The 19,430-nt window shown below is 40.5% G+C and overlaps 2 protein-coding genes across 17 annotated transcripts in view; one reads left to right on the forward strand and one right to left on the reverse strand.

The window, feature by feature from the left end:
• The window catches only part of ATP5J (ATP synthase, H+ transporting, mitochondrial Fo complex, subunit F6), an 11,531-nt gene extending 2,751 nt beyond the window's left edge, over positions 1 to 8,780 (forward strand). For 7 of the 14 annotated variants that reach the window (XM_011926506.1, XM_011926501.1, XM_011926507.1 and 4 more), the window contains 3 exons: positions 3,504 to 3,674; positions 7,930 to 8,054; positions 8,603 to 8,780. In XM_011926506.1, coding sequence (XP_011781896.1) covers positions 3,511 to 3,674; positions 7,930 to 8,054; positions 8,603 to 8,640 — 327 coding nt within the window. In that variant the 5' untranslated portion in view covers positions 3,504 to 3,510 and the 3' untranslated portion in view covers positions 8,641 to 8,780. Of the gene's footprint in view, positions 1 to 3,503; positions 3,675 to 7,929 lie in introns of all 14 variants that reach the window. The other 7 variants (XM_011926504.1, XM_011926505.1, XM_011926503.1 and 4 more) reach the window with 4 other exon arrangements.
• Positions 8,781 to 15,549: 6,769 nt separating this feature from the next.
• Positions 15,550 to 19,430, reverse strand: part of JAM2 (junctional adhesion molecule 2) — an 80,300-nt gene continuing 76,419 nt past the window's right edge. For 2 of the 3 annotated variants that reach the window (XM_011926521.1, XM_011926520.1), the window contains one exon: positions 15,550 to 18,449. In XM_011926521.1, the coding sequence (XP_011781911.1) occupies positions 18,417 to 18,449 (33 nt within the window). In that variant the 3' untranslated portion in view covers positions 15,550 to 18,416. Of the gene's footprint in view, positions 18,450 to 18,515; positions 18,863 to 19,430 lie in introns of those variants that run through there. The other variant, XM_011926518.1, reaches the window with a different exon arrangement.

The raw sequence follows: 19,430 nt of genomic DNA on the forward strand, positions 1-19,430 counted from the left end.
TCACTCTGTAACCTAGGCTGGAATGCAGTGGTACAATCACAGCACACTGCAGCCTCTACCTACCAAGCTCAAGTGATCCTGCCTCAGCCTCCCAAGTACCTGGGACTATAGGCACCCACCATCACACCTGGCTGTTTTTTTTTTTTTTTAGAGATGAGGTCACACTGTGTTGCCTAGGCTGGTCTTGAATTTCTGGGCTCAAGTGATCCTCCTGCCTTGGCCTCCCAAAGTGCTGGGATTACAGGCACCAGCCACTGCACCTGGCTCATTGTAGGATTTCTTTTGATAATTTTTACATGCCATTCCAGAGTTTGTCAACCCTGGCATTATTGACATTTTGACCAGATAATTCTTGTGGGTGAGAGGGCTGTTATTATCGTTATGGAGTGTTTGGCAGCATTCCTGGCTTTGTACTCATTATAGGCCAGTAGCACTCAGCTTGGTGAGAACAACCAAAAATGTCTAAAGACATTGCCAGATGTCTCCATGGAGAGAAAAATCTCACCTCTTCCCCCACCCCCAACCCCATTTTGAGAACTACTGTGCTACTCTACAGTTTTCTAGCTAGTGCTTCTCAAACTCTCAGTGGTAAAGGGCCATTCTCACACCCGCTCTTGTGGACACTTTTGAATACAGTGAAAATGAATTACACAAGAAATGAAATTTAAAAAACAAAACAATGAAGTCACTTAAAATACAACATCTAACTTTTTAGAGACAGGTTCTCTCCATGTTTCCCAGTCTGGTCTTGAACTCCTGAGTTCAAACAATCCTCCTTCCTCAGCCTCCCAAAGTTCTGGGATTACAGGCATGAACCACCACACCCGGTTCATAAGCTCTAATTTTTTTATTTTTACATTCAGCAAACAAATTACCTCTTGAGTCGTTCTGAGTTTCTAAATGCTTATTTCTAGTTTCTTTGTTTTGAGACAGGCTCTTGCTCTGTAGTCCAGGCTGGAGAGCAGTGGTGTGATCCTGGCTCACTGCAACCTCCACCTCCCAGGTTCAAGTGATTCTCCTGCCTCAGCCTCACCAGGAGTAGCTGGGATGACAGGTGTGCCCATGCCTGGCTAATTTTTTTTTTTTTTGTAGAGACGGGGTTTCCCCATGTTGGCAAGGCTGGTTTCGAACTCCTGGCCTCAAGTGATTCTCCCATCTCAGCCTCCCAAAGTGCTGGGATTACAGGCATGAGCCACCTCGCCTGACCTCTAAATACTTATATCTAATTTCTGTATTACTTTAGACCAATAACATAGTTTGTATACTTCCACTAGTCCTGTTATGACCTAGTCGAAGTCCAGTGTCAACGTGATGATGACTGGTATTGTCATTAGGAAATTTGGGGAGGGCATGGAAGCATGTTAGCATATCAGGTTTTCACTTGAAGATTCAGAAATTTTACCAGCCAGGGCAATATGGCAAGACCTCGTCTCTACAAAAAAATAAAGGTAAACATTAGCCTGGTGTGATGGCACACAAGTGTGCTCCCATCTGCTTGGGAGGCTAAGGTGGAAGGATTGTATGAGTCCAGGAGGTCGAGGCTGTAATGAGCTGTGTTCCGCCTGGGCAACAGACTGAGACCCTGTCTCAAAAATAAAAAAGATTCAGAAATTTTACCAGGCTGTAGTGCATTGTGAGCATTTTGTCACCGTTCCAATATGGGGTTTGGCAAGCCCTGTCAATTTATAGATTCAGCCTTGATCTGAGAAAAATGTATTCTTCTAATTATTTATGGTCTCTTACTCCTTTTTTTTTAACCTTTTGAGATGGAGTCTTGCTCTGTCATCTAGCCTGGAGTGCAGTGGTGTGATCTGGGCTCCCTGTAACCTCCACCTCCTGAGTTCAAGCGATTCTCCTGCCTGAGCCTCCCAAGTAGCTGGGATTATGGGCATGCGAGCACGCCCAACTTATTTTTGTATTTTTTTTGTTTTTTTTGAGACAGAGTCTTGCTCTGTCGCCCAGGCTGGAGTGCAGTGGCCGGATCTCAGCTCACTGCAAGCTCCGTCTCCCGGGTTTACGCCATTCTCCTGCCTCAGCCTTCCGAGTAGCTGGGACTACAGGCGCCCGCCACCTCGCCCAGCTAGTTTTTTGTATTTTTAGTAGAGATGGGGTTTCACCGGGTTGGCCAGGATGGTCTCGATCTCCTGACCTTGTGATCCGCCTGTCTCGGCCTCCCAAAGTGCTGGGATTACAGGCTGGAGCCACCGCGCCCGGCCTATTTTTGTATTTTTAGTGGAGATGGAGTTTCACCATGTTGGGCAGGCTGGTCTCAAACCTCTGACCTCAAGTGATCCACCTGCCTTGGCCTCCCAAAGTGCTGGGATTACACACACAAACCACCGCGCTTGCCCTCTTTATTCCTTTTCTTCTAGAATTCCTGTTTGCACCTATTTGTTGTAATTTGGAATACTTTTTGCATTTGATCTTTAAATCGCTAAAGTAAATCTCAACAGGGATTGTCCTCTACTGAAATGTTTTAGTTAGAAAATAATATATTTTAGCTTAAGGAAGTCTCGGGATTCGAAAGCCTTTAAGTCCTTATTTTTTATTTTGTTTATTTTTTTTTTTTTTGATACGGAGTTTTGCTCTCGTTGCCCAGGCTGGAGTGTAATGGCATGATCTCAGCCCACTGTAACCTCTGCTTTCCGGGTTCGAGCGATTCTCCTGCCCTAGCCTCCCGAGTAGCTGGGATTACAGGCATGCCCCACCACACCCAGCTAATTTTTGTATTTTTAGTAGAGACAGGGTTTCTCTATGTTGGTCAGACTGGTCTCGAACTCCCGACCTCAGGTGATCTGCCCGCCTCGGCCTCCCAAAATGCTGGGATTACAGGCATGAGCCACAGCACCTGGCCATAAGTCCTTATTTATAAAGTTCAGACTTTCATCTCCTTCACCAATTTATTTCACTGATAAAATTGGACTGCCAGACCCTCCCCCATGTCATGCACAGCTCATTTGGTCTGGCTGCTGTTTTTCTTTGCTGGTTCTTCTGGACTTTGATTTAGTTGTTACAGTATTCTTAAATGACTGGATCCTGTTGTAACGGACAGAGCAGTTTCTCCCTCTATGGGCCTGAGAAGTCCACACTTTAAGGTTATCATGCCTGGCTGAGGCATGGGAAACCTTGTACATCAGTTTGGGGACCAGTGTGTTTTTCCTGTTAGGAGTGGACAGTGTTGCAACAGTCTACCTCTGCTGTTTTCTCTGATCCAAGACTAAGTTCAAGGGAGAAGAAATACCTTACCTCACATTTTGTGCTCTAACCCTGATGAAGCTTCAGGCCTGAGTTTCTAACTGTTCCTATATCCCAGGGACTTTTGGTTAAGACCTAAAAATCTTGCAATGGGGAATGAGGAGGAGAAGGGAACTCTGGTCAGGTATAGACTGAGATCTGATATGATATAATTCTGTAGCAATTAGTAGAATTTGAATCTCATGATATATTTAGAGGTGATTTCTAGTAAGTATATTAACATTTCTGATGCTTGTTTTCAGTAACAGAATCAGCATGATTCTTCAGAGGCTCTTCAGGTTCTCCTCTGTCATTCGGTCAGCAGTCTCAGTCCATTTGCGGAGGAACATTGGTGTTACAGCAGTGGCATTTAATAAGGAACTTGATCCTGTACAGAAACTCTTTGTGGACAAGATTAGAGAATACAAATCTAAGCGACAGTAAGTGAATAAATAACTACAGTGTAAATATAAATATTCAAAGTATGCAAGTTCCAAGGTGGCAATAAAAAATGACGTGGTATTTGAAAGTGTCAGACCTTCACTGAGCTCATCTGTGACACAGAGGTTCATTAGGTGCCCTCAAAAAAGAAGGTAAAGATCTTGATTTTTTTAAGTTGTAAACTATCTTCTTCGTACTAGTTATAAGGGAAAATCCTATTAAATCTATTGCCATTTAAAATATATCCTTACTGTAATGTCATATGTTATAAACCACATCAATTCACAGAAATACAGAAGGTCTTGGAAATCATTTAGCAGCTAAGTTTGAAAGAAGTAACTCCCTTAGACATTGATTAGTCTAAGATTATAAAACTAACTGGGGAAAAATGTATTATCAAAGTATATTTTAGCCCTCAATTTAGTGGCCTTTCTGTGAGCTCGTAATTTGAGAGAAATGTATAAGCACAGCTCTTTTTTTTAAAATGCTGTTTCCATAGTTATAGATCTCTGAGAATATATATTAAAGGACAAAAGACTCTGAAATGACATAATGTAAGTCCAAGAAAAACAATTGTAGAACCCTAGTTTTGGAAATGAATGACCGCCTTAGCCGTCATCAGGTCCAAAGCCCAAATCTTAGGAAGAGGGATGTGCATCAATTCATAGTTTCATTTTCTTTCATATAGTTGTCTACTGTGTGTAAAGCACTTGGCTGTTAACTGTGATGGGCCACAGGGCATTTTTACAATATTCTTAAAGTCTGACGGGAGTGGAAAGCTAGTAAGCAAATAAATACAATATAAGGTAAAATGAGTTAGGGGCTAAGATAGGGAAACGTTGAGTGCTTGGGGAGTTCATAGGAAAGAATACTCCTTTCCAGCTAGAGGCATTTTAGAGGCTTTTGGAAGGCATTGTTTGGGTATTCATCCCTCTTGAGAATCTCATGGACAACTGTGGATCATCTTCCCAGTTTAAAGAAACAAACGTGAAGAATTTACTTACATGATTTTGCTTGTAGCATGAAATGGTTCTCAAACCCGCAGGAGGCCTTCAGTAGACAGTAAACCCAGGAGTTTAGGTTCTAAAGATCAGTGTATCTTTAGAACAGATAAATGAGGGTAGGAGGAGAGGATCTTTTAGGAGGAAAGAATGGTGTGAACTAAAGCATGAAAACTAGAAAGCACAAAATAGATTTGGTAAATGGTATAATTCTGTTTCCCTGAAGTATAGGGTATATGAAGAGTGTAAGGATGGTATAGGGTTAGAATGAGGGATGATGGAAGGCCTTGATTGTAGACTGAGAAAGTAAGATATGTGGTAGACATTCGTGAGAAATTAAAGCTTTCTGAACGTGACTGGGGATGGAAGAAGATTACTCTGAATTAGGAGGATAATTTTAACCAGGGTATTGAAAGGTTGGAAATGGGAAGAGAGCAAAGATAGACATGTTAGCAAAATGTAACCTAAGCATTAGTTGATGAGAACCTTCACTTTATAGCAGTGGTAATGTAAAAGTGACAGAGTCAAGACATTGAAACACTGATGACTGGTTTTGGTGAGCTGTTGGAGAGGAAGAAGAGAGGGAACAATAAAAGAAAACTGACTTTGAGGCGAGGTAACTAACAAAGGTGTTATTATTGCCAAAACTGAGGAGAGATAGTGAAGGGATTAGAGTGTAGTAAGTTACTAGTAAAATGTAGTAATTAAATGTAGTAAGTTACTTTGACAACCCTATAGATGTTACCCCAGTTTTATATATGAGAAAACCAAGGCTGACAGTTAGAATTTGCCAAAAATCATACTATGAAGTAACCAGATGTGTAGGACTCGTCAGGGAATTTTGAGTGTCTTCTGTCCAAATGTGGTGTTACCTTATAGTATTGATGCTGTTTGCATCATTTAACTGTCCTGAAAAGCTTCTCTAGTGAGAAGTGAATTATTAGGTGTACCCGAAATCTAAGGAGTCTTGTGTGTGGGTCATTGATTGGTTTGTGCAAACACACACACGGAGAGTTCTGAGGATAGACCCTGGGCTGGCATCCAGCACTGCCACTAATGAGCTCTATGACCTCGGGCAGGTTTACCTTCTGTGGGACAGTTTTCTCATACTAAAATGGGCATGATGATAGTACTTACCCATTTCATAGGATGTTATAAAAATTAAATGATTCAGTGCCTAGTATTTGCTAGTGAAATGAACAAGTGTCTTCTGAGTGACTACTTTGTCCCAGTCACCATGTGAGAGCCTAGGGATATAGTAATAAACAAGATAAATAGCAAGACTTACATTCAGTCGAGGAGGTAGATGACTTCTGGCCTCTTTTTATCACAAGAGTGCATATTAAAGTTAAAATAGCCATCATCCATCAGTAACCAGTATTAAAGTATCTAGTTGAAGGATCTATTTAGAACCACACTGTCCATTTCAGTTGCCATTATCCATGAGACTATTCAAATTCTAATTACAATTAAGTGTATATATAAATTCAGTTTCTCATTTTCTCATTCATGTTAGCTCTATTTCTAGCGCTCAGTAGCCACATATGGCTAGTGGCTACCACATTGGACAGCACAGACAGAGTATTTCTAACATCACAAAAAGTTCTATTGGACAGTGCTAATCTGAAAGAAAATTGGATCTCTAACAAGAAACATTGTTAACAAGTTCTTAAATTGGAGCCACCTATGTATTTTTTTGTGCACGTTCTCCTAACTTAAATAAGACTCTATACTCTTTGATCATAGACATGTTATGATCATAGACATGTAAAAATGTTATTACCCTTGAAGGAATTTTCACGTGTACATTTTTTTACATTTAGAATATTGTTCATTGCTAGGTAGGCAGTAATATTTACAACAAAAACAGAAGAATTTCTTCAAAGAATTAATTAGACCCAGTTGGCCCTGCTGCTGGTCCATGATGCTATATTTATTTTCCCAAACTGCACACATCTAATTTTGTCATTTTATTGCTTAGTAAATAAAATACAAACCCCCAGGCTTAACATTCCAGGCCTCCCATGATCTGGGGTTTGCTGATTTTTCCATCTAGACTCCTTAGCATTCCCTGCATATAGCCAATCCTTTACCACCTCTATGTCTTTGCTTTTTCTATCTTGGAAGGTCTCAAAATAAACACTGGCCCCGAATGCTTGATGTTTCTCAAATGCCACCTTTTTAAAATGAAATTTTCCCTGATTAGCTTTGCAAAAGTAATCTCTTCCTCAACTTGAATAGCTTTTTGTTAAACCATGTCTTTGAAGCTCACCACATCACTCCTTTACAGCATAAATGTTTATAAACATGTAATTTTTTTCTTCTAAATTGCAAAATATCTGAGGGTAGGAAATAATTTGCTTCTTTAATAGGACCCCTATTGTAGAAACTTAAGTTACTAAGTTCTTTAAAAGCCATTTAGTGATGACTGACTTAAAGCAAATGATAATAGTAGATAATAATTGAGTATTCACTGTGTGCCCGGCACTGTGCTTAGAGGTATGTGTGCATTTACACCCTTGTTTGGTAGGAACTTCATATTTAGATGTGGCAACTAAAATTTAGAGGCTCTGTGCCTTGCTCAGGTTTACACAGTGGCTGAATAGTTGAACTTACACTCAAACAGAACCAGTCTTTGACTCCAGAGCCCGTAGACTTAACGATACACCTTATTGCAACTTAGACCCTGAGAAATTCTGACTTAGTGTCTGTGATACTAAGAAACCTTGAATTTTAGAGATTTGTTTGAGGTTACCTCATTTATGTGAAACCTCATCATAATAAAATAGTTTGAATTGAAATTGAAGTGGAAATACTTCTTTTCTTTCTGAAGCTTTTTCTTCGACTACATGAATGCTTTAAAAAGGTCTATTGGCCGGGTGTGGTGGCTCACGCCTGTAATCTTAGCACTTTGGGAGGCCGAGGCGGGCGAATTACAAGGTCAGGAGATCAAAACCATCCTGGTCAACATGGTGAAACCCCCTCTCTACTGAAAATACAAAAATTAGCTGGGCGTGGTGTCATGTGCCTGTAGTCCCAGCTACTCGGGAGGCTGAGGCAGGAGAATCACTTGAACCAGGGAGTCGGAGGTTGCAGAGAGCCAAGATCACGCCACTGCACTCCAGCCTGGCAACCGAGCGAGACTCTGTCTTAAAAAAGAAAAAAAAAGATCTATTGAAATGTGGTGAAGAGTGATTTTGTTTTAGTAAACTAGTACATAAAATTAATTTTTGTTTGCTCATTTACTTAACAGGACATCTGGAAGACCTGTTGATACCGGTCCAGAGTATCAGCAAGAGCTGGAGAAGGAGCTTTTTAAGCTCAAGCAAATGTTTGGTAAAGCAGACATGAATACATTTCCCACCTTCAAATTTGAAGGTACATCTTGTAAATCACAGATTCATTCTTGTGGGGGATAAGTGAAGAATATTTACCCTTACTTGGATTTTTAGAGAATCGAATGACAGTGTTAACATGTGAATTTATTAGGACCATGATGTGTGCCTGAGAAGCTGCCAGCTAAATGTTTGCCATTAGAATAAGAGCAGTGTAGGAAATCACATAACGTAGCGATTAAATGGTGGGGATCTGAAATTGAATTGCCTGATCCTGAATCCTGACAATCACTTTCAGCTGGGTAATCTTGAGTAATTAACTGGTGCATGTTTCCTCATCTGACAGTTGGAGAGAAATATAGTATCTTCCACATACGTAGTTAAATGACATAATATATGCAAAGTCGATTAATGGAATGCGTGGCACATAGAAAGTGTTGTATAAATGTTTAGCTATATTTCTATGTAAATGTTTACAAACAGATATTTACTAAAAAAATCAGAAGATTGATGAGTTAAATCTTGAGCATTTTACATAATCCATTTTACTGCAGTATAGCTAAGCTTGACCCTTTTTTCCCTTCTTCTTAGATCCCAAATTTGAAGTCATTGAAAAACCCCAGGCCTGAAGAAATAAAGTAAAATTAATCTGGTAATTTGTCATGGGTTAGCTGTACAACTAGTTAGATGTTTCAGAATAAACATGCATTACATAACTGTCAAATGTTCTTTTAATTCTGAGTCCAAATAAATTATTTGGTGATGTTGAGTGTGTTCTTGATGAGTTAAGTTCTGTGTGTTAGGGTTGTTTTTAGATCCTTTCATTTGGTTATAATTAAGCAGATGAAGACCTTGGATAAATTGGGCACAACCTGCCCGTAACCCTGCTTGTCGTGGAGGGATGTTACCCTTCCTTTAGAACATGAAGAAATGGTTTATAAATTCTTTGTCATAGCTTTTTCAGAAATCTGAGTGTAATTTTTTTATATGTCCTGGAACATCTATTGTGTTTTAACTTTGATCTCCTCAAATGTTAATTTTCTCCTAGTAACCCAGGTCCCTCATCTTTGCTTGCAGGTCACAGTGTATGTTACAATTCTGTTCAGATTGATGAGGGAAAGTTAGGGATGAATGGGGTTCTATAAAGGAACTTACTTTAAAAGAGTAAACTATATGGTGTTGTTTTGTCCTAATAAGAAGAGTTCCAACAGATACATTCTAGTTAAGTGTTATATCAGACATGGTCAAAATTTTAGTGACTGTAACTGGCTCTCAAGAAAGTTATTTAAAAAAAAAATTTAATGGTCAAAATCAGGCTTACAAAAAAGTAAATTTTAAAGGAAAAACAGCCATGTCTTATTAGTATTTGACAATATCTCTGATATGTGTTAAATATAGGTCTTTAATAAATCTTTAAGATTTTCTGTAAAAGTGTGAAGCCAACAGTGTTCTTTTTTTTTTTTTTTTCGGAGATGGAGTCTTGCTGTGTTGCCCAGATTCAAGCAGTTCTTCTGCCTCAGCCTCCCTGGTAGCTGGGATTACAAGTGTGCGCCACCATGCCTGGCTAATTTTTGTATTTTTAGTAAAGACAGGGTTTCACCACGTTGGCCAGGCTGGTCTCAAACTCTTGACCTTAGGTGATCCACCCGCCTCGGCCTCCCAAAGTGCTGCGATTACAGGCTTGAGTCACTGTGCCTGGGCCAAAGAATAGATTTTTATTATGGCATACTGTAGCTGAAGGCAAAACCTGCTAGGGAATACCTTTTTGAAAGATCTACAGATATTTCCTAATTATGTAGATACGATTAATAATGCTGTGTAGAGAAGGAATTGGGGAGGGCAGTACAGTAGGAAGAAACAGCCCACTTTTCTTCAAATGTGGCTAAGCAGTGACAGAGCAGTTGAACTACTTTTACTTAAATAATTGCAGGCGTTGGAACAGAGAATCGGGTATTTAATTATGGCACTATCTAAAGGTAATCGTGGAAGTCTAGTTGGCCCAGGGTCTTCCTCTAACCTACCCTGAAACAGCTCTCCTCCACCCACCTGTGGCTGCAAAGCCGTCTTGTGTCAGCTGGAACTGCCAGTCAGTAGAGAACAAACTGACCTTTTCTGCATATGTTTCCTCTCCCTGTCTCTTTACCTCCTTCTTCTTTCAGAGTTTAGCTGAATTTTACCTTTTATCAGCTAACACATACTTATCTCATTCACACCTTTTTTACTTGTCTCACAACTGTAGAATTGCTTGAATATCCCAGTCTCTTTGTTCATTATTGAAACAGGGTTCTGTTTGACTGTAGGAAGCATCCTATTCTCATGCCCTATATTACAGGGCTGTACATTTACATTTAAATTTTGGTCAGGCAAACACTCCCTGTTTTCAGGCTGAACCTCTGGTGGTGCTGTGAGTCAGGGATCTTAACCAAGGCTTCATCTTCCTCATTTTGGAAGGAGTCCCTTCCTCTTTTTGGCTAGACTGCTCCAACCCTGCAAACGCTGGCCTTTGTGCAGCACTTCAGCCTGCCAGGTCACTCCTTGTCCTGCACTTAACCATTCAGAACCACTTTATGTGATTATGACAAACGATCTCAGGCTTGTGGTTATCTAAAATGACTATTTTCCCCCTTGCCTGGTGTTATGAACTGAATTGTGTTTCCCCAAAATTCATACTTTGATTGAATTGAAGCCCAACTTCCACTACCTCATAATGTGACGATTTGGAGATAGGGACTTTAAGTTAAAATGAGACCTTTAGGGTAGGTCTTAATCCTATCTGACTGGTGTCCTTATACGAAGAGGAAATTTGAATTGAGGAGAGGTAAGGAGAACTAGAAAGGGTCATGTGTGTTACTTACATAGCACTACCTTTAATAGTAACCCAAGAAGGCTAGGCAATTTTTACTTATTTAACATTCAGTGTAGGCTTTTTTTGTTTGTTTTTGGCTGTTACTGTTTCTCTGATTGTTGCTGCTCCTGGGGTAGTAGCAGCCTTCCAAATGCTAGCTCTCTAGTAAGGTGCATGTATGAGTTCTTGTGGGGGGCCCTGTGGCCGAGGAGGTCTTCCCAGTCGTACATATTCCCTTCTCTTAAATAGCAGATTCACTCCTACTCCCTTCCAGACTCCCCTTAGCTCCCACTGGAAGGGTAAGTACACACTGTTTCTGATGTTTGCTCTGGTGAGACACTGGCAAGAAGGCTCCAGGCCAGCTACTTCCAATGGTGCCTACGGGACCCACGGGACACTCATGTCCTTGACTAAGAAATCTTGGGAAAACAGATGTTTCACCATCCTCCCCTTCGCTCACCTTTTTTTTTTTTTTTTTTTTTTTTAAAGAGATGGGCTTTTGTTCTGTTGCCCAGGCAGTGGCTTGATCATAGCTCACTGCAGCCTTGAATTCCTGGGCTTAAGCAATCCCCCCAATTCAGCCTCCAGAGTAGCTGGCGCTATAGGCACACACTACCACACCTGGCCCTCCCCCTCTTCTTGATATTTTTTTCCAGCTCTCTTTCCACCGGCTCAAATAGCTCCTGTTTCCTTGGCAGGTGCCTTCAGTTTTTGCAAGTGATTCTCTTAAACATTCTCTTTACTTCCCTTGGGGGTGACTTGGGGACTAGTACTCCTTATGACTTTAGCAAACTCATTCTTTGTCTCTTTCTGTCCCCTCATTCCTTCCCATCCCAAATCCATCCATACACACTTCAGCTTATAAGGACTGTGTGATGAGGTGAAGGGTAATGAGTAGTGGTGGACTGGAGTAATTATTTCAGGGTAGCTGTCTCTTCATGAACAGTGAAGGGGTATTTATACCCAATGTATTTTTCATTTTCTTTTTTTTTTTTCTTTTTTTGAAACAAAGTGTTACTCTTTTGCCCAGGCTAAAGTTGCAGTGGTGTGATCACAGCTCACTGCAGCCTCAACCTCCTGGGCTCAAATGATCCTCCTGTCTCAGCCTCCCGAGTAGCTGGGACTACAGGCGCATGTCACCACACCCAGCTAGTTCTTCAATTTTTTGAGACAGTCTCACTGTGTTGTCCATGCTGTTCTCAAACTTCTAGATTCAAATAATCCTCCCACCTCAGCCTTCCAAAGTGCTGGCATTACAGGTGTGAGCCACTGCGTCCAGCCTTCATTTTCCCTTGAAAGTGGGATACTTGTTTTTAGTCTTTGAGCAACAGAGAAAGTCCCAATTAACATCCTGTTACATGAATATAGCATCTTTGTAAAGAGATGCTTATTCATTCTCTTTGGTATATGTTATCCTAAAATTTAGAAAGAAAATGTTTCTTAACCTACAGTAACTTCAATTTAACAGTAGTTAAATTCTATAGTAAATACTTGGAAAGAAAGTTTGAGAATGAAAAATTAAGAAGTTGGCTGGGCGCGGTGGCTCACACCTATAATCCCAATACTTTGGGAGACTGAGGTAGGTGGATCACTGAGGTCAGGAGTTCAAGACCAGCCTAGCCAACATGGCAAAACCCTGTCTATACTAAAAATACAAAAATTAGCCAGGCATGATGGCCAGTGCCAGTAATCCTGGCTACTCAGGAGGCTGAGGCATGAGAATTGCGTGAACCCAGGAGGCTGCAGTGAACCAAGATTGCGCCACTGCACTCCAACCTGAGTGACAGAGCGAGACTCTATCTCAAAAAAAAAAAAAAAAAACATAAGCAACTTTAGGACTCCAACTATAGCTCTTGGTAAATCTCTATTTTTATACCATCTTTAAGAAGCTTTATAAATAGCACACTTGAAGTTGAAAATAAAGGGATCATGAAATGGAGCTTTGAAACAGCCTGCTTTCAATCTCAAAGAAGTTAAACAGGTTCTTTGTTGACACACACTCTTTACTTGTTTTGAGAGCATTTCTTGGTAGAAAGTAAAAAGACATTTTACACTCTAGTTTGTCTTAATACATTTTTTCAAACCTGGTCAAGTAAAAACTTGGCATATATTGAAAAGTAAAATACTGAAAGTATCACAAATGAAAGCTTTTAGTTTACCTTGGATTTCTTAACCAGTTGTTAATGCTAAAAGTGTTCCAAAAAGATAAAACAGAAGATGGAAAATTAAATTTTAAAATTTTAAAGTTGGAAAAATATTTGAAGAGCTTCTGAAGAACTGTGTGGAAATTCATGTCTAATTGCTAAGAGACTGGTATGAGAAAAATAGTTTCCATCCAACCTTCATTCATGGAACAATTTTGTAACTTCACATATTAGATAACTATTATAATTACATATTTCAGAATATAATCATTAATATTCTAACAATTTATGGGGAAATTTTATAATTAAATACTAAATTTGCTCTTTGACAAGTGTTCCATTGATTTTTAAAAATTCATTTATCACTTATTAAATGCCAACCACGTGTTAGATGCTGTTAAATTATTTGGGTCTTATAAGGTTGTGTAAAACATGGTTCTTTTCTCAAAATGCTTCCAGATTGGTAGGGGTGTCAAACATGTTCATTCCTATCCTGGGATAGAAACCAGTAAGTGAATCAAGGGTTACGGAAATTCAGAGAAGAAAGAAACCTTTTCCAGCAGGGGAAATGAGAGAAGGCTGTCCTAGAGGGGGTGGAATTTGACCTGTCTCTTAATGAGTAGATAGAATATACAAGTCTTGTGTTTAGGAGAATTAGCATTCCAGGTGGATGGGGTATTATCAGTAAATGTATAGAGGAGGGGGAATAACAGGTTAAGATAAAAGGACCATAGCTCAGTTTAATGGGTGCATAAGGCAACCAAAGAAGTTAGTAGAACATGTAGCTGAATACATAGGCTGTGGCAATATGATGGGATATGTCTGTGATGGGTGGGAAACCTTGAATTCCAGGCTGAGGAGTTTAGATTTTGTGATAGACTAGGTAAAGGAAGAGTGAAAGGGTTTTAGCCAGGGGAAGGGAGAAGGGAGTTGACATGGTTCGAGAGAAATGGGGCAAACTGATGGACGGGGTAGGGGGAAGAAGAGATTAGAGGGAAAAGGAGCCTTTGGAACTGAAGAGATTGATGTTGTGAGAGGGTACTTGAGGGTAGAAGTTCCCAGGAGACAAAAGTTGAGATAGTAGTGAAAGCCTGAGATAAAAGGGTGAAAGTAGTGACTGAAGAATCGAGTAAGACAATGAATGATGTAGTCAATGTAAATAGGAGGCTAAGAATGGAGAGATTTAGAGATAGGAGGGGGCAGTAGTGGTGATAGGATTTAAATGCATTCATCCTGGTTAGCCTCAATATTTTTCAAAATAATATTAGAGATTTGGGCATCTTTGGAGAATGACAGGAGAGTGGAAGATAATGAAATGGTCCATTGTGATATTTAGACTGGTTTGGGGGGAAGGCACGACAAAAAGGTATTTTGTCTGGCAGTGAGACTGGAAGGCCATGGAGGGGCCAGAGATAACTGAGGATGAAGGGAAGGTGACAGAGAATAACAACAAGAATTTAAAAGGACTGGGCTTGGCCGGGCGCAGTGGCTCACGCCTGTAATCCCAGCACTTTGGGAGGCTGAGGTGGGCAGATCACGAAGTCAAGAGATCGAAACCATCCTGGCCAACATGGTGAAACCCTGTCTCTACTAAAACCACAAAAATTAGCTAAGTGTGGTGGTGCACACCTATAGTCCCAGCTGCTCGGGAGACTGAGGCAGGAGAATTGTTTGAACCCTGGAGGTTGCAATGAGCTGAGATCACGCCACTGCACTCCAGCCTGGTGACAGAGCAAGACTCCGTCTCAGTCAATCAATCAATCAATCAGTAAAAGGACCGGGCTCAGGCCTATAGTAATGCCGGCAGTTTTGGAGGCTGAAGAGGGAGGAACACTTGAGTCTAGGAGTTTGAGACCAGCCTGGCAACATGGCAAGACCCCGCTGCTACAAAAATAAAATATAATAAATAAACAATTACCTGGGCATGACGCACACCTGTGGTTTCACCTATTTGGGAGGCTGAGCTGGGGGAATCACTTGAGCCTGGGAAGTCGAAGCTGTAGGAAGCCATGATTGCGGCACTGCACTCCAGCCTGGGTGACAGAGCAAAACCTCATCTCAACAATAGCAACAAGGAATTTAAAAGGAAATCATGGGGTAGAGAAAAACATGGTGTGTGAAACATCCTGGATCAGACTGATGTGGGTCCCCACAGACCCTGATTCCTCACTCCTCAGCTCCGTGAACTTGGCAAGTCAGTAACTGTTTCCTCATCTGCAAAATGATGACATTGCCCACTTTATAGTATCGTTGAGATGAATGAGGTTTTATACATCCTCACCCCCATCCATCCCCACCTCTGACATATATGAAGTGTTCAATAAATAGTTTTTGCTTTTTATTTTCAGAGCATTTTTCTCAGCATTTGAGAAGTTGGCAGCCATCCAAACAGAGATGGTGAGATTCTAATCTTAAACAGCTAACCAGCAGCTGGCCTTATAGCTACAGAAGGTAAGAGGGTGTAGTTTCCTGGGTTTTATGAATAACAATAGGTGGATGACTCTTTCCCAGCACTGTTATATGGGGCTAAAAAGTTTAACAAGTTCAGCTATTTTTATTAGTGTAGACTTCAATCAAACAAAGCCACCTGTGGATGAAGGAAGTTCTTTGCAAAGTTGTATTGAAAAACAATTGGTCCAGATTTAGTTAGGTCAAACCTCCAACTAAAAATAAATTAAATCTAGTTACAACAGCAACAATAATGAAAACAAAACAAAGCTTGCTAATAAAGATTTTAAAGCCCTAATCTTTACACAACACAATTCACTGCAAGAAAGTAAAGTCAAAATGCTGTAAGAATTACAATGGGATTTTACCAATTGTTAGTGTTCAAATTCCTCAAACACAAATGGAAATACAAGTCTGGACACCAGTGACCCAAAGATACATATACATACTTTTAATAATTAGGAAATTAGTGCTCAATACTGTGCCCTTTGTGTGGGAGAAAACATTCTTTATACAAGGATTGTTACCTAGCTAGTACAATAGTTGAAGGTAATATACAATATATATTTGACACAGAGTGTTAGATGTTCACACTGCATAAAATGAATCCTCTAGCCTTTGATGTCTTCAAAAGAAGTTTTACAACTATTAGTGAAGCTAAGGCACTACATATTTTCCCTCCACAATATGGATTTGTGTCATTTAAACTGAAGAAGTTGATCTCGTGTGATGACAGGTATGTCTGAAGAGGCGTCTTTCAGAGTCATCTATCCTCTTGGCATGCCAATGCAAGAGGAAAGCATTCCTCAAACCAAAGAAATCTAACCAAAACAGGTAATATTTAGCCTGATTTCTTACAAAAGCTTGTAAACAGGTGTTGTTTTCTGTCCTTCACCACTATGAGTTGGGAATCTATGCCTGTGGGCCAAATCTTGTCTGTGCCTGCTGTTTTTGTAAATAAAGTCTTATTGAAACACAGACATGACCACTTGCTTATTTTGGCTGTGGCTGCCTTTGTGCTACAATGGCAGAGTCAAGTAGTTGTTAACAAGGACCTTATGACTTAAAATATCTACTTTCTGGCTCTTTACAAAAAATATTTGCTGATCCCTGATCATGTGGTGAAAATTTGATTTTGAGGGCAGAGCCATGTTACAGAAGCCCGACCTCCAGGAAGGGATCTGGTGAGAGACATAGAACGTCACAGCTAAGTCAAAGGGGGAGCATCTTCCCAGTGGCCTGGTGTACAGGCACATGCTAGGCACTCAGTGGGTGCTTAATCCATTTGTTCAGTGAATCCTGAGGATTTGCCTTGCCAGTTGGGTAGAAAGAGAAGATTCTTTTGAAAGAAGATTAACCGGCCGGGTGCGGTGGCTCATGGTTGTAATCCCAGCACTTTGGGAGGCTGAGGCGGGTGGATCATTTGAGGTTAGAAGTTCGAGACCAGCCTGGCCAACATGGTGAAACCCATCTCTACTAAAATTACAAAAATTAGCCAGGTGTGGTGGTACATGCCTGTAATCTCAGCTACTTGGGAGGCTGAGGCAGGAGAATTGCTTGAACCTGGCAGGCAGAGGGGAGACGGATATTGCAGTGAGCCAAGATTGTGCCACTGCACTCCTGCCTGGGCAACAGAGTGAGACTGTCTCAAAAAAAAGAAAAGAAAGAAAGAAGATTAACCATGTTCATAGTTGTCAAAGGTAGCAAGTGACCTTTTCATCCAGATTTACCCAGAAGAACAGGACATGCCCTAGCCATATTTTGTTTGTAATATCAATTCAGTAATTAAAAGAAGTTACAGATGATATGCATTTTTAACATAGTCTAACTGCTCTGGTAAATGGATCATTGGAATTTTCACATTGTAATAGTAGCTGGAGGCTTTTGTGGTTCATCAGTTGAGAAACCCACATTAGACCCACTTTTCATTTGAACCATTTCTCATATGCCCACTATGTATCAAGAGGGGTACCAGATGCAGGGAGTCAGTGAGCTTTTTCATCTCATCTTCCTTGTAGACAATTACTTCTTCCCTCCATATCTTTTCCAAAAGCAGAATTGGCAACCCCTGACCAAGGAACTTGACCCGGAATGTCACTGCACAATTTTTAGAGACAGAAAGATGTGAAGTCACCACTCCTGCAGGGAAAGGTATCTGCAAACTTGTGTAGCCTCCAGTGGTGAGTTCTGATGCCAAGGTTACTGATCCTCTTCAAAGAAATCTTACAAGAAGGAAGCAGTGGCAAGCAGCAGTAGGGGTGAAATAAGCCACTTTGGTTTGTGTTTGACTGTCAAAATTACATTTAATGAAGAAATCAGTGACACACACCAGGCGAATCCTGTGGTGCACACCTGTGGGCTCCAGCCGTTAGGTATTTCTTTTGATGTTGCTTTTAGTTCTCAGGAATGGAAGTAAACACTAAGTGTAAATCCTCGGGCCTAAGACCCATCCCACTTCCTCCTTTCTGTGGGTATGTTAGTGATGAAAGAGCATCGGAATAAGATGATATGAGGGGAGACAAGAGGAGTCTGGCAGAAATGAGACCAGAGGTTCCTTTTGCATCTGTCAGAGTATTTGTTGGACCCCCTAAATCAGACTGTTGCGCAGAGTCTGATTTATATTTTCATGATCTGTGGATTAACTTCACAATCAGTATGTTACATTTTAGTAATGTTCTCTAGAAGTTAGGCTGCGGTTAACATTTCCCAAAGCCCAGAATATTACAAACTATTTTGATTCTTTTAACTTAGTCCAGACACAAGAAGCCAGACTGTCTTTTAGGTGTGGACAGAACTATTTGTTTAAAATAACAAGTTCAGGTGAGTTAGTAGTCATAAAAATTAAAATGAAATACCACTTTCATTTCCTCATGTACCTCTTTGCAAATGTCAGACAAAGCAGAGTTTTATAATAGTTTAATAATTTGTGTAACAACGGTGGTTTTGGTGTATCTCAAAAGTGGAGTCTTTAAATTATAAAGGATTTTGTGTGCTTGAAATCCTAGGAAAAGAAACAAAAAACAAGTTTAAATATATTAATTCATATTTAAAGAAACATAAATCTTATGAATATCAAGCTATATTTATTGTAAGAATTTACAGGTTAAAAACCAGTATTTATTTCTTTATCTTATTTATTTTTTGAGACAGAGTCTTGCTCTGTTGCCCACGCTGGAGTGCAGTGGCACGATCTCAGCTCACTGCAACCTCCACCTCCTGGATTCAAGTGATTATCCTGCCTCAGCCTCCCAATGTGCTGGAACTACAGGCACACCACCATGCACAGCTAATTTTTGTATTTTAGTAGAGACAGGGTTTCACCATATTGGCCAGACTGGTCTAGAACTCCTGACCTTGTGATCCACCCGCCTCGGCCTTCCAAAGTGCTGGGATTACAGGCGTCAGCCACTGCACCTAGCCAAACCAGTATATATTTAATTAAGCCCGTTTTGTGGGGAATTAATTAACTAACTCCTAGCAGACAAGGTACTCTGAAGCTTTGCCCAGAGAGTAAAGAGGTAGGACTGGAAGGCAGAGGCAGATAAATCCTGTTAGGAGGATGCTCCTGGCATCTAGTGTTGGAGGACAGGCATGTTGCTACGCATTCTGCAATGTACAGGACAGCACCTTACACAAAGAATGATGTGGCCCAAAGTATCAGTAGTATTGAGGTTGAGAAACCCTGTGTAGGGCACAAGAGAACTGAAGGGGACTCTAGCTCTTAGCTGATGAGGGCGACTGAGAGGAAGGCAAAGAAAAAATAAATGGCTTTTGTTCATTCAATTTAGCCACAGTGTGTTTCATACTGTTTGGAGGGATGAGAGTATTCGATTCTACACTCCGAGAGTACTTTCTGTAAATTGTAGGAACAAAAATGGTAGGAACAAAGTTCCTTATTTTTTTTTTTTTGAGACGGAGTCTCGCTCTGTCACCCAGGCTGGAGTGCAGTGGCCAGATCTCAGCTCACTGCAAGCTCTGCCTC

This window comes from Colobus angolensis, unplaced genomic scaffold (assembly GCF_000951035.1).
Source record: "Colobus angolensis palliatus isolate OR3802 unplaced genomic scaffold, Cang.pa_1.0 Scaffold69, whole genome shotgun sequence".
Taxonomy (NCBI): Eukaryota; Metazoa; Chordata; class Mammalia; order Primates; family Cercopithecidae; genus Colobus; species Colobus angolensis.